General features: G+C 33.6%; 3 protein-coding genes and 1 long non-coding RNA gene across 6 annotated transcripts; 1 reads left to right on the top strand and 3 right to left on the bottom strand.

Moving 5' to 3' along the window:
* Positions 1-774: 774 nt before the first annotated feature.
* Positions 775-2,291, bottom strand: LOC148167763 (uncharacterized). 3 transcript variants are annotated; one of them, XR_015770806.1, is made up of 3 exons: positions 1,714-2,291; positions 984-1,650; positions 775-931 (listed from the first exon to the last, which is right to left on the bottom strand). It is a non-coding gene; the product is annotated as an uncharacterized LOC148167763 (long non-coding RNA). The 3 variants fall into 3 exon arrangements; XR_015770805.1 differs by having other exon boundaries at positions 775-1,650; positions 1,714-1,941; positions 1,996-2,291; XR_015770804.1 differs by having other exon boundaries at positions 775-1,650.
* Positions 2,292-6,284: 3,993 nt separating this feature from the next.
* On the top strand, positions 6,285-8,645 carry LOC148167762 (uncharacterized). The gene is made up of 2 exons (XM_088045635.1): positions 6,285-6,366; positions 6,425-8,645. The coding sequence occupies exons 1-2, from the start codon at positions 6,301-6,303 to the stop codon at positions 7,343-7,345; spliced, it is 987 nt and encodes a 328-aa protein (XP_087901761.1). The 5' UTR covers positions 6,285-6,300; the 3' UTR covers positions 7,346-8,645.
* Positions 8,646-12,937: 4,292 nt separating this feature from the next.
* LOC148167761 (putative multidrug resistance-associated protein lethal(2)03659) lies at positions 12,938-14,919 on the bottom strand. Its single transcript, XM_088045237.1, has 6 exons — positions 14,836-14,919; positions 14,074-14,788; positions 13,751-14,027; positions 13,552-13,702; positions 13,274-13,504; positions 12,938-13,227 (listed from the first exon to the last, which is right to left on the bottom strand). Exons 2-6 carry the CDS (start codon positions 14,733-14,735, stop codon positions 12,968-12,970), a joined length of 1,581 nt encoding a protein of 526 aa, XP_087901363.1. The 5' UTR covers positions 14,736-14,788; positions 14,836-14,919; the 3' UTR covers positions 12,938-12,967.
* Positions 14,920-14,982: 63 nt separating this feature from the next.
* Positions 14,983-16,283, bottom strand: LOC148167760 (ATP-binding cassette sub-family C member 4-like). Its single transcript, XM_088045238.1, has 3 exons — positions 15,718-16,283; positions 15,454-15,669; positions 14,983-15,406 (listed from the first exon to the last, which is right to left on the bottom strand). The coding sequence occupies exons 1-3, from the start codon at positions 15,975-15,977 to the stop codon at positions 14,983-14,985; spliced, it is 900 nt and encodes a 299-aa protein (XP_087901364.1). The 5' UTR covers positions 15,978-16,283.
* Between the last annotated feature and the right edge of the window lie 2,666 nt (positions 16,284-18,949).

Below are 18,949 nucleotides of genomic sequence, written 5' to 3'. Positions count from 1 at the left end.
AACATGCACATTCACGATTTTTTATCTCGATCTTTTAGTAACTAATCACAATGCATTGAACCGAGCATCGTTTCTCGACATTTGTGATATTTCTCGTTTGAGGTTATGTTTACTTTTAAGCATGATGATGAATATCATTCATTTAAACTTGCGCATAACGATTTATCCCGATCTTTTGAAATTGAAAACTAATCACAATGCATCAGACAGCGTTTTGGTGCAAAAATTTCATAGGCACAAGGAAATGTGAGCGAAAAACTTGTTGAAAGTTGGTCGTCACCAGAAAAATGATTGCAGAATGGTTCGTTATGAGGTGCAACTAGTATTTACGACTTCTTTAGCACTGTCACAGGTTTTTTGGAAATGGAAATTCAGTGACACGTATGCAGTGAAGCGATTTGACTCATTTATGATTGCATTTGCGTTAAAACAGTAATATCATTTATGATGAAGACAGAATTAGATGATCACAAGATTTCGTCCTTTTTCAGGAAACTACTTTACTTTGATTAACAAATAATTTGTTACAAGGTATTTTATTGTAAGGTACAAAGTTTTAACAGTGAATAAACTATACCAGTGACAATTATGGCAATGTAACACCATATTTTCTACAATAGTAATGAACGAATGTACAAAAATTTACAAATGTATCAGATATTTACACTGTTACAACATGTGTCTGTACTTTGAACATTTATAACAAGTGCAAATAATGCTGGAATATTGTAAGCGTTTGGTCACTGTCATTTTGCTTGTTGGCGATGCGATGAGATTTGGCTTTTTTTTACTAGCAACTCATTTCTTGAACTTTCTTGTAACGAAATGGACACAAACAATTAGGGGCAGCATAAGTTTTTGGATATGTTCTGTGATGGCGAAGAATGAATTTGAGGCCCCTTGGTCCGAGCAAATCGCTTGTCGCTTTCAACTGGAACAATTGCTTCGATGATACTAGTCATTTTCCTTCGCTGAACACTTACCATGTAATGTTGCGGCGACTCTTCATCGAATTCATCAACAAGCAGGGTTTTGCACTTTTAGCAGCTTGGTTACTGTCCGTCAAACATATCCACCCATGTTAGAAGAATCCAAGTGGCATAGTCGTTCATGGTGGTCAACAACACCGTCCAGAACGTTCTGCAATCGTTCTTAATGCTTGCAGCAGGGTACGATAGGGTGTCAATAAGAGTCCTTTACATGTTTGCATCTTTTGGCGGTTCATTGAGAAAAAACAGGTTCAATATTGAAAGTAACAGTCCGTGTTGAAGTATCATTTTCAGTGTGTTGCTTTCAGTCTTGTTCGTCTTTTTTCACTCGTCCAAATTATTAATTGGTTGTTTAAAGAATTATCCCATTGAAAGAGTCGACCGACGATACTTTGTTAGAAATATCATGTGTGCAATTTTCATTAGAACGCAGTTATAAATGATGTTCATTGTCATTTTGTTTCATTTTTTTCTTGCACTACTTCTTTGACTCGTTATTCTTTCTTAGTGAGAAATTGTCTTGATACCGTGCAAGCACATTTTTCATATGATAATAGAAGGGGTATAGTGGTCCTAGATCGTTAGGTAGTTCGCAAGGTTTGTTGAAGCAACAAATACAACTCGCAACATCATGCACCATATTCAGTTCAAAAACACGAATCTGAAATATCAGATGTAAACAGTGTTCCTACAATTTGCAATGACCTTAGAAAATGTAACTCACTATTATGCGTTTTTGGTGATCCAAAACCGCTTAGTTGTCGGTAAGTACATGTATCTGATTTCCATATTACTTATACGTCTTGGTATCATTAGTTGGTTTCCTATTCAAATATTAATGGTACTGTACGACCAATTTGGACTTGAAAAAACTTTCATGATAACACCTTTTAGCATGGCGGTCTTGAAAGTGTGCAGAATTGTGCCTACATTTGTCGATTCGACTTTGTTTCTACAAATCATAATTGAAACATACGAATTTATTAGTCGCATAGCCACTAAATACCACAAAACTCCGTTTTGACGTGGGTAAGCTTGTCTTTGCCGTTACTCTTGTAGGTTCTAAGCCACTCAACGATACAGCATTCTTCGTTACTTTTGCATACCAACTATACCGACTGCACCAGCATTTTTCGATAGCAGCACTACGTCCTAGATTTCATACGTATTGTGAACCAATTTTGACTTCTTGACTACGGCAGTTCACATATTGGAGCTTCGAGCTTAATCTACTTTGGATTAATGACATGATTAAACAAAAGAAAAATGTTAAAAGTATCTAGTACCCTACATTTTATAGGCGCAGTAAAGAAGTTTGTCGAAAAAGGATGAAATCAGTTAATTCTGTCTCCATCATAATTGAAATAACTGTTTTAACGTAAATGCAATCATAAATGAGTCAAATCGCTTCACTGCATACGTGTCACTGAATTTCCATTTCCAATAAACCAGTGACATTTCTAAAGAAGTCGTGAATTCTAGTTGCACCTCATAGCAAACCAATCTGCAATCATTTTTCTGGTGATAACCAACTTTCAACAAGTTTTTTTACTCACATTTCCTTGTGCCTACGCATTTTTTGCACCAAAACGTTGCCTGATGCATTGTGATTAGTTTCCAATTTCAAAAGATCGAGATAAATCGTTCTGCGCAAGTTTAAATCAATGATTTTCATCATCATGCTCAAAAGTAAACATAACCTCAAATGAGAAATATTACAAATGTCAAGAACGTCACTGACGTCAGCGATTATTGACAGACCGAACGCAGGGATGTCCAAAATTGGGCGTGGGAAATTATTTTTTTCATAGCCGACTATGATTTTGCATCTTTTGGAAATGTGTCTTTTTCTCTTTTTCTCGGCAACTTGACTAGCTAGACGGTTGAGTTTTGGCACACTCGGATAATTATTGATGTTTTATAAAATGACATAAATCTTAACTAATTAAAATTTAAAATAAGACAAGTAAAATTAACATTTTTAAGACAAGGATGACGCTGGTAATGTCACATCATCCTTACCTATTCAAGAAATTATATTTTAAATTTTAGAAAAATCCGTTCATAAATGACAAAGATATTGAGCCCGAAAGTCTTAGATGGGCCACCTGTATATAGTAATAACAAAAGTCTTACTTGGTGAAATTGTCGCTTTGTCGATGTTAATTAACGATTTCCGGTGTCCATAAAGTGCAACATGCCCGTGTAAATCAAAATTAACCTTTATAAAAGAGAATGAAGTGACTTGTGAAATTTTGGTGTAAACGTAGTTTGCCGCTGCACTGTCATAATTTTGAAAACTAACTTGATATAACAACGTTTTTTTCGCAAATTTTAAACACAATTTGCATTAGATTGAATTCGCGAATATTTCCGCAAAAACTGAAAAATCCCTAAAAATTATACTTCTTAAGCGTCGCGACGCCAACCAAACCGTGATAAAAAACAAATTTTTGCGACAGCTTCTAGAGCTTTGTCAACTATGAGCGTATGCAAATTTTCAAAATTTTATCTTTAAAATTAAAGACGATTTTGGGGGTGGACACAAGTGTTGCCGGACCCTGTATAGAAATTAAAAATTAAAAAAACAACAAAAGCTTTGGATCAGTTATTGTTATTAATTTGGTCTGATTATAAAAAATCCAATACAGTAAACCACCTATTTAATTTCTACGAAATTATTGAATTATAAATTTTCTTGCGAATACGGAGAGCGTATTCTTCATAATAATTATTTCCGAATATAGAAAATAATAGACAGTTATTATATCGTAGGTACATAAATAAAATTCAATCAAATCAGAATAGATCAAAATGTAAAAACCATATTTTTTCTACAAAGATGTTAAGAGAGAGAAAGAAATAATAAATCTGATTGTGTATTCGTAGAAATTATCGTTAAATGTGGTAAATGCGATAAATGCGCCCGCCGACCGAGAATGATGCAAAGCAAAAATGTGAATAAACGTGTGAAAGTATACCGGTTGAATAAGAAACATCAACATAATAATTATAATTGTATTTCTCTTGGATAATAAAAATCCAACCATTCATTGTAAAGTGACATATCAAGTTAAAGAAAGATGTAGTTACCGCGACACTTTCACCGCAAAGTTAGGATTTCTTGATAAAAAATCCCATATCATTTGCACATCTACGTGTCTCAAATTTTGTGTGTCGGCTTTTTGAAATCCCGTTTCCATTGTGTATAAATTCTTTTGCAAAAACAACCATAAATTACAACGCTGGTGTTAAACAAATGTTCTGCATACGGAATTCCATCAGTAGGCGGAGCGCGTAGCTGAGATGTGACGTCAAACCAATGAAAAAGTGTTTCAGCTCCCGCCTGAATATTTAAATTTCTTTAGCCAATTTTGGCAAAACCGTCATGTATTTTTCAAAAATTTTTGCACCACTGCGTTATTTGAACAATATTCTACAAAATTTGGTACAAAAACATATAGGTTACATTTTTTGCATTCTCCCTATTATAAAACCAAAGTATTGTTTAATAAACCAATTTACATTGGGCAAGCCGTATTAGATTTATCGAAATTATTAATGTATAACTTCCATTACAATGTAATTAAAAAAGAATTTAATGAAAAAATAAAACTTCTTTATGGAGATACCGACAGTTTCATATATGAGATTAAAATGGCTGATTTCTATGAATTTATGAAAAACAAACCCGACTATTTTGATACATCTGATTATCCAAAGGACCATCCATTATATTCTGATAAAAATAAGAAAGTAATAGGGAAATTCAAAGATGAATTGAATGGTATTAAGATATTAGAATACATAGGTTTAAGGTCAAAAATGTACAGTTACAGAACTGAAACGTGTGTTTCAAAAAAATTAAAAGGTATCAAGAAAGCAGTATTGAAGAAAGAAATAAGTTTTGAAGATTACAAAAATTGCTTATTCAATCAAACTGAATACTTCCATAGACAGAGAGTGATTAGGAGTCATAAACATGATATTTTTACTGAAGAAGTAAAGAAAAAGTCTCTAAGTTGGAAAGATGATAAAAGATATCTTTTACCTAATTCTACAGATACATTAGCTTATGGACACGTATTAGTATCATCATAGGTACGTTCATGGACACTGTTGAACTATTTTTTATTAGCGTTGAAGTAATAAATTAAGAAAACAATAATAACAATTACGATAATAAACGCAAGAATAAAAATAATAATTTTTAATTTATTAACTTGTTGAATAAGACTTGAAAACTTTTTTCTGAATTTTGGATATTCTTCATTGAATGTATTTAAATTCTTGAATACAGTACTTTCCATTTAATTTACAATTTTTGAGTTTTTTCATTTATTGCTCTCATATTTTTAGTATGTCTTTCAAATATTTTGAGAGTTCTTTTCTTTACATCATCGATGTTTGATGGTATTACTACTGTTTTGTTTCTTAATTCTGCTAATTTCTTAGGATCATAATTATTGTAGTTGTCTAATTTATATTCCAATTCATCGATTTTATTATTAGCGGATTCTAGTTCACAGTCTGTCATAATTAATTGTTCAAGGAATAAATTAGCTGTTAGCTCTTGCAATATATTTATCTACTACTTCTTGTTTGAAACCGACTATTTTTGCTCCATCTTCTAATCTGTCTATTTCAGTAATAATAGGTTTTAAATCTTTTTTCCATTTTTCTTTCTCATCGTTGGGAATGTATGAAACTAGTTTGTCCATTTATGATTGAAAAGTTTCTAAAGATTTACTAATTAATTTATGTGCTTCTTTATCTAAACTTATATTTTTACGACTACCTGCTTTATGTTCTACATTATCGAATATTTTTTTATTTTTTATTTTATTTTTTCTCTCTTTTGTTCCCAATTGTTCCGATTTGTTCTCTTTTGTCCCGGATTGTTCCCGTTTGTTCTCATTTGTTCTCGTTTTACATGCAATCTTAATTCCAACTGAATTTAGTCCCATATTTAGGGAATTTCTAGAAATATTTTTAGATTTGCAAAATTCTGTCTTTGTTAGTTTTTTATTTACAGTCGAATTGAGATATTCAATGGCAAAATTACGATTTCTCATTTGAGTTACTTCATTGAAATTGTTGGAGTTCAGATGGTTGTCTTGTTTTTAATGGTGTATAATATTCTGCTACAATTTTGTTCTCTTTAGTATTGGTCATTTTTTTATTTATTGTAAAAAAATTATTTTGAATCTTTTTAAATCATTTTGAACGGAACTTTGTTAATATTTTTTTACTCATACAGATTACAGATAAAAAAATTCGTTGAATATAAAATTTTTTTCAGGTAGATCTGATGGAGGGCTCCTCATCCTCATCAAAGCGCAAAAAAGTCGAAAGTAAACCTGTCTATTCAGACCAAGTAAGACCAGACATATTATTGTATCACACGGTAACATGGTATTACACTTTTGTTATAGGAATTACTTGGATTAAATTTACTGGATGATGTAACATCTTTGGACACTTCCGGAGGCTCAAATGAAAGTGAAGACGTAAGTAACTTGCTTCGAACAAATGTACAATTTGTTTTATGTTCAAATAGGAATTCATGGAAATTACAATTTGTTATGTCTTTTCAGGATCCTGACTTGGTTTTTGAAGTTCTTCGTTGGACATCGACTTTTGTGGACAAGTCTATGTTTATTAAATGCGTTATGAAGGATGCACATAGAATACTTCTCACTGCACCGCCCAGATTTGGCAAGACTATGGCTTGCAAAATGCTGGAGAAGTTTTTTGAAATTGTCAGCAGTGAACAACAAAAGTTGGAGAAATATAAACTTTTCCAGGATCTCAGAATTTACAAATGCACTGAAGAATGCATAGAGAATCATGGTTGTGGAAGTAAAAGATTTTTTCGCAAGCATTGCGGACAGCATCCAGTAATTTTTCTTGATTTTGCACAATTATCAGTAAGGTCATATAGCGACTTTTTGGAGAGTCTTAGAAATATGATAATGAAGCTGTTTAGAAAATATAAAACATGTTTAATTCACGAAGATGGTGAAAAATTCAGCTGGTCAAGTAACAATATGGGAAGACTGGATATTGAACGTTTCTTGCGCTATTTGAAATATGCCGATGATGATGATCATTGGAAAGAGGCAATAGATCGTAACACAGCACAATCATACATAAAAAGGGCTTTTAAATATTTGATCGAGGTTTTGTCGGTCCACTATCAAACAAAACAAACCCATAAGAAAATTATTATATTGATTGACGAGTTCGACGCACCTTTTATGAATATGTTATTTAGTGAAAACTCATCAGACCGACAGATTATGTTTTTCATACGAGAACTAATGCGTCTTTTATGTAAAGATGAGATATCGTAATATCGGCACAATTTGTTCAACGAGTAATAATTTTTTCTGTCACTGCATCAGGCGGTATGCTTTCATTAGGAGCTAACAATGTGCAACGTAGAACATTCTTGGACAAGGATTATGATTATTATAAATTCTTTGGATTTACCAGAGAAGAAGTAAACGCTTTAGTTAACAACTGTGTCAAAGAAGGAAGTCAAAGAGAAAAAGCTCTTGATGAAATTACTCTTTGGTACAACAATTACACTGTAGTGGGAGACAAAGATACAACTATTTCTAATCCTGTGTCTATTACCAATTATTTACCGAATCTCGTTCGAAAAAGTTATTGGATTGAATCGGTTGGAACCAAATATATCTGCCAACTATTTAAATTCGAAAAAATGCGGGAGAAGGTGTTTCCTGCCGTTAGAGACAATGAGAAAATTTCCATCATAGCAAAAACTATAGAGTTGAACGATATTTATAATCTGAAATCATTACGTGAATCAATTTTGAATTGTATCGAACTAGTGCAGGTAGACTTAGCTCTTCAGTTTCTCACACAATGTGGGTACTTTAACGTTGTTGACAAGAATGGTGGGAATTGGACATTACAAATTCCGAATCTAGAATTGAAACAAGTATTTACAGACAAACTTCAGGAGGCTTTGGTAAAATTCAAAACTAACCTGTTTACTGTAGAACAACAAGAGTCATTTGTGAATGCATTAAAGTCTTTAGGAAGTGGAGAGAAGCATGAACCTATGAAATATGTTGCGTTTAAAAAATCTGTGGAAAATTTGTATACCGACCGAGAATTACCAAAAGCTCATTTTCACTTTCACTGTGACCTTTGGATGTTAATTTCTAGTTGTGGGAAGTTGGATTGCTCACCCGAGCTTGATTTAATTATTATTTCAAAATGTGCAGTAATTATAATTGAACTAAAGCGGCATAAACAAGATTCTGCAAAGAAGGCCCTAAAACAGTGTCTACGGAAAAAATACTATGAAGCATTTGAACTTGAAGGAAATGAAAGAAAGGGTTTAAAGAAAATTTTAATTGGTCTTCATCTCTCTGATGATCGTAAAGTTAGCATCAGGTATTTAGAAAATTTTGAGAAAAAAACACTGCAAGATGAACCAAACATAGAAACAATTGTAGAGGATAGCTATGAATGTTAAAATCATTCTCTCTGTTAGTTATGTACCCTGTTTTATTTTATGTGCATTTCGCTGATTTTAAGGTAGTTTGAGAATCTGTAAATTGTAATGGAAAATAATCTCATTTTTTTGCCCTTAATCTTTGATTAAATTATACATTTCTACTTGAGTATTTTTTAATATTTCATTAAACCGGGACTTACGACTTTATGTTAGTTGGTACATAATATTTGATATGGTAAGAAAATAAGTTGAAAAAAAACCAAACTATTATTATTTATATGTTCAATGAAAATTATAACTAAATATAAACAATTCTCTTAATTACAACAAAGTAAGATAAGAAAATCTGTACCTTTTTAATATCACAAAATAAGAAAATCAATTTTAGTTAGTAGTTGTGTTACAAAAACAAATTATATAATTATAAAGCAAACAAACTAATTTTTCGTTCGTGTCGTTACTTTGGTGTAATAATAATTAATTTTTTCTACTCCCATAGTAGTAAGTAACTAGGCAAGAACCCTGTCGTTTGTTGATTAGTAACTATGACATTATGAAACATGCATGTAATATGTAGATATATGTATGTATTTTCATTATACGGAACTAACTCACGTGACTTTAGTAACTTTTCGACTGTGAAACCAACGTTTTAGTTCCACCATGCCATTTTTAAGGTTAGAGTTATCAGATGTCACTAATCTGACAAATTTCAAAGAACTAGTCAATTATTTTATTTATCAGTTATTTCACTTATTATAATAATACATAATTAAAAGTGTCACGCCAAATATACAGAAATATTCTTATTTCGTTTGCTCCAATTTGAATTCACATCAATTCTCAAAATAGTTGTGGATGTTTGTTGAAATCTTGAGACAGCATAAAGATGTTTGTGAAGGAATGCTGTAAAACTTTGGCGGATTTGAAAGAATCTTTCCGAAAGTGTAAGCGAAATTTTGAAATGGCTGGAAAGTGGCAATCCAGAGCAGACTGAACTTTTGATGCACATGAAATGTGAATGTTTAAATGGCCGTGGTTTAAAATTTTGTCTCTAACTTTTTATACTATACTACCTATATTGTAACAAAATTTAATTGTGATATAACAAAAACAACCTAAATTCAATTTTTTTAATTAATAAGAAAATTAGCATAAACGTAATACATTCAATCCGAAACCGTTTGTATAAAATCCATTATAGGCGTGCTGATAAAACAGAACCGTGTTAGCCCAGAAGTTTAAGCGTCGCACTTTAAACATGTGCGCTCATTTGTTGCGTGTTCAAATCTTGATAAAAAGCGCAAAATCTTTTATTCACAATCAGTCAACAATTGTTCATTTTCTAACTTTTCGTAAGGTGGAAAGTGAGCTGTTACTACGGTAATTCACTTCCCAACTCGCTGGGAAGTGACCATTTCCCGACCTCCAAATGCCAGATATCTAGATTTTTATAAATGAAGCAGGCCGCATTACTGAATTTGACATTTCTATCTTTTCATTTGGCGTCGAAGTTGATTTCAAAAAGTGTGTGAAATGGATGTTGAAGCTTCTAAACCGTTTAAAACTAGTACATTTTCCGGTGAATTTTACAAAAACTGAGAGGAATGTGAACATTTTAAGAGGAGAAACAACCCGCGATCTGCAGGAGTTTTAACTTTTCAAGTGAACAACGGAAACAAGGTCTGACACTGTATGTTGCAGGTTATGATCACACTTCGTTCACATTCAACATTAACAGTGTTCCCTCTAATATAATTTAACTTGTTAGTTTTAAGTTTCGTTGATTAAATATATTGTTCATCTTACTATTCAAGATATTTATAATAATAAAGTTGTATTGAAATCAAAAATTCCTAACCTAAAACTTCATGAGTTGACAGTAGCGACTTTGGTAGGAGGTTGAACCGACCAAATTGAACTCTTGATGCGTGCGCGTGTGAAAAAGTGGTTGTCTAGATATATCCACTCCAGCAGATGAGTCATTTCCAATGTAGAGCATGGACAGAAGTAATTTGGTAACAGTTTTTGGAAGCAAATAAACGTTTAACAATATTGGACTTTTAACTTTCTATATTATTTTTTTTAAATGATTGTGAATAAAATAGTATACAAACCTCGGTAGAAGTTCGATTCCTATCTCTCGAGAAATTGTCCACCTCGGCTGACGCCTCGGTGACAAACTTTTTCTCTCGAGAGGAATCATGAACTTCCCACCTCGGTATGTAATCTACTATTTCATAGCGATAGAATATATTCTAAAATAAAAATTTCTAGTTGTAAAATAAAAAATTCGCTCCGCATGCTACGCACTAGTCCACTATGTGGACGCTCATGAGGGCTTCGCCTGAATTTCAAAACGAATCAAAAAATTCCAAAAAATTTTAAAGGGCCTTATGTTTAGTCACAGCATAGACAATTAAGCTAGGTTTAACGATCTGTGAGTCGCAGACAGGAAGACTTTATTCTCTTTTTCTCTGCTAGATGGCAGATTTTTATTAACTAATATTAACAATGTGCATAATCGTAGATGGGAAGCGTAATACTTGGTTCATCTATTTTGAGGTATTTAAAAACAAGAGCTCTTATTTGTCTAATATTTTTACCAGTCGCCATTCCGACCGGTGAATTTTTCGCATGCGCCAATGTATTGGTCTAGAAGTAAATACATTTTGGGGTGACTCAAAACAAGGAATTCTGGTAAGGTTTTTTTTGGGTGCTTTTAACATAATTAGGTTTGATTTTGGATGATTTACAACAGTTTTCTCATATGTCCAATTTCTGATGGGCTATTGATTTACAAGAAAAGAAACTTTAGAGTATTTTTTGCTCACATTAAAAACTATGATTTTTGAAGGATTTTATGTCTTTTTCGGTTGTTAACTTTTGGGAAAACATAATTTTTTAGGATCCTGCCTTGTTTTGTAAGGCGCCAAATATACCTCTTTGATTTGGTAATGTTTTTACTTTTTTTTGCATGCGCCAACTGGTCTGGTCCAGAAATACAAAGCCATTTGGAATGTCTAAAAACAACGGATTTGGAAAGTTTTTCAGAGTGCTCTTGAGATGATTTTGCATGATTTTGGGAGATTTTAACGGTTTTTTCGTGTGCCCAATTTTTGGTGGTCTACTGATATTTGGGTACTTTTGGGGTGGATAAAAATTAATGCTTTTTGAGAGGTTTTTTTTTGCCTTTTTTTGGTTGTTGACTTTTGAGAAAACAGCTAAATTTGTAGGATTCTGTCCTGTTTTTTAACACGCCAAATGCCCTGGTCCAGAAGTAACATTTTATAGTTTACTCATTCCTGTTAAGGCAGTCTCCTAAATAGGTTTCCATGTGCCTAACGTAATTTGGCAATGCTGCTGTGTTACTGCCTCAGAAGTAGTATGTATTTTAGCATACAAGTCACCTTCATTTATTGGTTGACTTATTTTAATAGTATTTTTCCACTGGTTGAACAACTCTTCTATAGGGTTTAAAAAGGGACGTATGGGGGGTAAGAATATTAGAAAATGACCATGATTTCTTATTAATTGTTGGATTTCTTCAGTCCTGTGAAATCTCACGTTGTCCATCACCAAATGAGCGCCTCTAACATTGTCTTGTTGTAAATGATTGATCAAGTTTATCAAAAATTCTTCAAAATGTTTAATGTTGTATGGCCTGTCTTGAACTGTAAATAAATACAAGGAATTTACAGACATTGCGGCAGCAATAGAGTAATTTCGACCCCGTAATTGTGCTTTTACTTTGTTTGCTCGACAGTTTTTGGTGCGACCGTCTTGAGTGTACTTGAATTCCATATTCATCGATGAAAAACACTTTTTCTCGTTCAACCATTATTCTATTGTATTGTATTGCATATTCAAATCGAGCTTCAATGGTTTCTGGTGTATTTCGTCTATCTGGAACCCTCGAAATTCTCTTAACAGAAAAATGAAATTCTTTAGTAGCCTTGTTTATAGTTGATAGACTTATTTGCAACTCGGGAACCTATTTTAATAGTTTTTTTTTATCTATTGAAGAGTTAACGAAGAATCGTCATCCATCCAGTCACAAATTTCTTGTTTTTGTTGTTCGGTTAATTTTCTTGGACGGTGCCCACCACTTCTCTTCGCCACCTCGTTGGTTTTCTGGTATGTTGCGAAAATTTTTCGACAGTGTTTGCTAATACATTGAATTGTTGTCCTATACTCGTTGCCGTCCGACCGCTGTTAATGCCTCTAATAATTAATGCACGCTTTTCGTTTGAAATTTTTGTGCTTCGTCGTATTTCACGATCCATTTCAAGAAATAAATCAGTCGTGACTTTCAATTGACAAAACGTGAAACTGTTTTGACAAATGAGGAATGTGTTTGAAAACCAGCACTCTATTTTTTGCCGAGGGGAAACACTTTTGAGAAAAGGTGAAATGCTTTTGACAAAAGAGGAAAACCAAAAGAAAAACACTGTAATGTTACATATTAACTTATTAGTTATCATTACAGATCTATCAATGTTTCGTCCTTGTCTTCATTTCTACTAGTTCCATCCCCAACAAAACATTTGTTATCAAAACTTGTTCTTGTCGATCTCTTCGAAATTTGCAATCGAATTCCATCATCATTTTCAGGACATTTTTCATACTTCAACAGTCGCTCGAACGAGATCATTTGAATATCCAATTCAGTCCATTTGTGGAATCCTAATTTCAACCACCACGCTAAGAGAGTTATTTGTATAATGGTAACACTTTCATTTTCTGAAAAAACAATCTTATGCGATATTTTTAAAATTTCGCTACTTACGATTAGTACAAATAAAATAAACTACAATTATTACAGTGTAAAGTGTAACAACTAAGTCTTGTAGGAAACCAAACGCTTTTAACATGCAGTGAAGAGTGTAAGACGCAGAAGTGTGTTGGTTTATTAAATGTTCATGAAATTCTTCCTTGAGTTTGTTATTCATGTTAAAAGAACCAATTGTTGTTAAACCGTTCATAGTTGCACTGATGTATCCAATTATAGGACTAACACCTGAAAATATAACTCAGTTTTAGGAAGTCAGACAAACTTACCATTACTTGATGCTTCAAGAGTTTTGAAATTTCTTAGGCTTTCGAGAAACCACTGACGAAGTATGAACAACACAACAAAGAGGACAAACGTTGGAATCAAAAACAACACGTTTATGTAAACTATCGCAACAACGATTTCAAAAATTTGAAGTAAGATCTATTGGAAAACAGAAGTAGAGTGTTGTATTCCAATCAGTTTTGTTACCTGAAGTAGATCACCAAACAAAAAGGGTATCACCTCATCAACTGCACTGAGGTCTTTAGAAAATCGGTTAATGAGGCTTCTAATGGTGTTGTTTTGACAAAACTCCATCGAAATGTTGTTAATCAAAGTTTTGTGCAATTTCATCGAACACCTCTTGGCGAAGTTAAAGACGACGAAGCTTTTTACCAAGAAAGTCGCTCCAAAGAGCAGATTCATGATTCCATATGTTTGGTACCAAATTCTTAGTTTCGGGCTTTTGGTACTTGTCATGTTCGTCCTTAAACAAATCGTAAGTTCAAAGTTTACACTCGTAGCATACATACTCAAAAGTCAGTAAATTATTCATGTAACTATCTTCAACTTGTAGCATTACAAAAGAGGTGAAAACTATCATAAACGTGGCAAGACCACCCGTCAGAAGAAAGTACTTCTTGTAAGATTGGAGCCTGAACTTGCTGGAAAAGTCTTCTACGTCTAACAACTTGTCGTCTTTATCTTCGTTATCTTTAAAAGAAACTCGCGACTTGTCCAAACTTGCAGTCCAGAAATCCTCGCCCTTTTGTGTGTATGTAGCTCTAGCAAAATGGATTTTATACTTCAAGCTACAACTCGAGTTACCATCAACCATCGCCAGGTCACGATTCTCCAAGCTGTCCACGTCTTCCGATAGTTCACATAGTTCTAAGACTTTTTTGTAACGACCCTCATCAAACTGTTGGCCAAACAAGATATTCTGGCGAATGGTAGAATCAAAGACCCACGGCTCCATCAAGTCAGTTCGAGAGGTTTGGAGCAATCCTACTTCTTCAAAAACTTCTTCATACTTTCTAAGCGTTGCAAGGAACTCCGATGTTGAATAAACTGCTTGTGGAAGCTTCGTGCTCAGACTTTCCGACAACATAGAAATGTAAAAAAGAAGGTAAAGCAACGCCTCACTTCCCACGTGAAGATGAGCTAAAATTGACACATACAATATCGCCCTCATTGTTAAATGCCCAATGGTAAAACCGAACGCTTTCAAGTAGAAGAACTTCTTGACTGCAAATTGACAGTTAATTTGATTTAACACTTTGACACAATTACACCTTCTAGCTTCCAAAGTTTTGGACCGGTTTTTCTTCGCCAGGAAAGAGAGTCGTTGCGCGGTTTCCCCAAACATTTCTTTTTTAAAAAACATGATGTTTTCTCCAATCAAACCTGCAACATTGGAGGTTGAGCAATTCTGAAATATTTCAAAGCTTACCATGCACTGGTAGTACCACTAAAATTATACATGTAACGACTAAAACTGTGGGCCCAATTCGCAAGTAGAGAAAGTACGAAACTACAGTTAGTTTTACGAATGTTATCCACAACTCGTTCGCAGTTTTCATGAAGTTATCGATGACGATGGCGTTTTTAGCAAAGAGGCTGACAACAGTTCCAAATAACGTGTCTGTGTGGGTCAGATTCGATGTCAATATTTTCGTGTATAGTAAAGAGCACAGTCTTGTGCGCACCTTGAAGCAGAAACCTTCCATGTAAAGAGAGTAATTCTGTGTAAAAACACTGTTTAAGAACTTGAAAAGTGTCATTACCACCAGATAAAACCCCGCAGTAAAGTAATCTCTTTTCAAATAATACAACACTTTTTCTAAAAGATGAGGTTCGCTGATACTGTAAAATCGGTCGTATTAAACGCTCAAAGCGATTTGATTCCTTACATGAAAATTGTATCGGCTAGTAGTTTCATCAGTCCAAGACTAAAAAAACAAAGTCCAAAACATTTTAGAAATGTTTTGCGAAAAGCACTGTTGTCCTCCAAGGAGATTTCGTACATATTTTCTAGTTTTTGTGATCTCAGGTTTTTGGGAACTTCGTATAAATCGTCTTCTGTAAAAGGAGTGTGACACCCTTTTTTCAACAACTTGATGGCGTAGCTAAATTAAATAATTGAAATGTGATGTTGGCAAGTTTAGTGTACTCACATAAAACATATTTGAGATAAAGTGCTGGCGGTGTCTTTGGGATGTTTGATTCTTTGGTGTTTTGGTTTGTGATCCATTGTAACATTGACAGTACTGTAATGATCTGTAACCCAATTCCGCCAAAATTCAAATGAACCGCCAAACTCAAGAACCGCGAAATTTAAAATAAATAAAATGGCCGAAAATCGTGATCGTCTGAAACGGCTAGGACCTACGTTGTGTTGTGAAGGCGGATGTTCGTTGGATACAAAGCAGTGCATCGTCTTTTGGGGAAGAGCGTACCAACACAAAGCAATAAAATACACCAGACCAAATGTGGTTTAACTTGTTTTATTCAGACTTTAAAAGTTTGAATGGTTTTGATTTAAATTTTACAGCTAATTGTTCAAGAATTACAAGCATTTGAACAGACGAACTGATCATGTTACAAAATTCTTAATAATCTTTAATGTCAAAAGAAGTCACTTTACAAAGAAACGTTTCGGTACAAAAATGCAATAAACAAATTAACGGAAAGTGAATTACATCAAAAGAACTACAAAAATCTCCCATTCGCTCTGTTGTGAGTGTGATCAAACTACAAAAATTATTGAAAACAATATAACAATGAAAAACAACACACAATTTACCAAGTAAACATATACAAACAATTTATCAATAAACATTAATAATAAAAGTTAATTATTTTCAAAGGCGACACACAGAAACAGGACGGGATTAGGTTTTCGGAAGACCCGAAAATAATCCTTCCTATTCCGCAAGCATAGTACAGGCGGTGCCTTATCGAGAGTACTAACAAATTATAGCCAGATTAAGAGTAACCAACATCTCACCCGCGGAAGACCCGCTAGTTAGGTGAACCCTGACTACCCCGCGAGTCCCACGTAACAAGCTTCCAGCACTGGAGGGTTTTCGAAAGTCAAAATCAAAGTTTAATTTTGAATTGATCACACTCTGAAAAATCTACTAATATTAACGCGAGAGGCTGTTTGTTATGTTGAGTCTTTTGTGACGAAGAAAATCTGGAAAGGAGCATTGGGTTCGGACAAGTACAGAGCAGCTACGAAAACAAGGGACATACATAAAATACATAAACATATAAATTTTCAGTTTCAGTTTCAATAAAATACAATGGAAGAGAAAGTCGTGGACTTTAGGAAAAATGTACTCGTTTTTGCTCACGAATGACATAGAGCGATTCAAAAAGACATTCCCAGTTAATTTGATGTTGTAGTCGTATTTATTCAAAAAGATTCAAAAACGTGTTGTCGTTTTGCTTGTTTATTTTCGAATCTCTATTTTCCTTAGTTTCAATACAAGGCATGAATTGATTATAATATTTACATGAAATTGAACATATTCCCCCCCTTGAAGGGCTATGCGCTTCAAAATTAATACATAATGAAATATAAGAATTTTAACAATGAATACACTAGATATCACTTGGGATTACACAGATACGAGATACTGGTCGCATCACCTCTCCTGTTGACAGTCTTATGGTCACCACACGAATACAACCATCATGTCCTGGGTGTACTTTCGTAATACGACCTAATTTCCAACACTGAGGCATAGCAGTATCACGAAGAACTACAAGTGATCCTTCTTGCAGTAAAATTGCATGGTTCTGCTTCCATTTGCTGCGAGTTTGAAGTTCAGATATATATTCTTTTTGCCATCTATTCCAAAAATGCTGAACTAATTGTTGCATTCGTTGATACGTATTAAGTCTCTTCTCGTTTAGATCAATTAGTAGATCAGGGTCGGGAATTGAATGTAAGGATTTCCCAATAAGAAAATGACCAGGTGTTAACGCTTCTAAGTCTAATGGACTATCGGACAAAGGCGAAAGTGGTCTTGAGTTTAAAATTGCCTCAATTTGAATTAAAACTGTGTAGAATTGCTCAAAAGTAAGGCAAGCATTGCTAAGAATTCTTTTTAAATGAAATTTTACTGATTTAACTCCCGCTTCCCAAAGTCCACCAAAGTGAGGAGCTCGTGGGGGAATAAATTCCCATTGAATATTATTATTATTTAATTCTTTTTGTATAACGGTTTGCGTTGACTTGTTTTTGAGTAAATTAAATAGTTCTTTTAAATTAGCAGCAGCACCTTGAAAATTAGTACCGTTATCAGAATGAATCTTGTACGGTTTTCCTCGTCTTCCAATAAATCTGCGTAAACAAGCAATAAAACATTCAGATGTTAAATTGCTAACAATCTCAACATGCATAGCTTTAGTAGCAAAACAAATAAAAACAGCAATGTAACATTTGACAATCTTTGCGTTTCGAAGTTGCCGGTCTTTTATATTAAATGGGCCTGCATAATAATTGGAAGTATAATTGGAAGTATGGGCAAATTCCTATTTTTTACACAAGTCACGCAATTATGAACTATACGTTTGCAAAGACTTTTTCCGTTCACTGGCCAAAATTCATCTCTTACTAGTGAGAGCAAATTTTGTGGACCTGAATGCAATGAAAATTTATGGAAATGATTAATAATGATAAAAGTCAGTTTATGTTTAGGATGAAGTATGATTGGGTGTTTTTTGTTAAATGGGTAATTTGAATGATGAAGTCTTCCTCCTACTCTAAGAATCCCGGATTCATCTAGAAAAGGATTCAAATTAAGAATTTTACTAGTTGACTTCAATGTTTTTCCTTTTTTTAAATTTGTTATTTCTGATGGAAATGATTCTATTTGTGATAATTTTAAAATACATGTGAGTGCCTCTTGTAACTCAGAAGTGGTAAGATTTCCAAATTGTCTGTTTCTCAAATTTTTGCTCGCATTTGATTTAAATCGTAGCAAATACGCTGTAATGCGTTTTAATTTGTTAAATGAAGAATACAAATTGAAGTATTCATGTGATTCAATTTTGTCTTTTTTAGTAACATCAGTGTTAAGATGTAAATAGGCCTTTTTTGTTTCTGGCAAAGTTTCATTTTTTACAGGAAACAATAAATTAGGCCAATGTTTCATATTTTGTTTTAAGAACGAAGGACCATTAAACCATAAAGTGCAATTTAATAAGTTGTCTGGAGTACAACCGCGACTTATGAGGTCGGCTGGGTTGTTTATGGATTCGACATGTTTCCAGTTTGATGGTGAAGAAATATCTTGAATAGATGCCACTCTGTTTGCTACGAAAGTGGTTCGGTAATACGATGGAGAATTTATCCATTGAAGAGTTATGATAGAATCTGACCAGTAAAATACTGAA

The sequence above is a fragment of the Gnatocerus cornutus genome, chromosome 9, assembly GCF_029298725.1.
Source record: "Gnatocerus cornutus isolate USDA-ARS CGAHR chromosome 9, icGnaCorn1.1, whole genome shotgun sequence".
In the NCBI taxonomy this organism is placed as follows: domain Eukaryota; kingdom Metazoa; phylum Arthropoda; class Insecta; order Coleoptera; family Tenebrionidae; genus Gnatocerus; species Gnatocerus cornutus.
The sequence above is the reverse complement of the archived record's forward strand: the minus strand, read 5'-3'. Positions and strand labels throughout refer to the sequence as shown.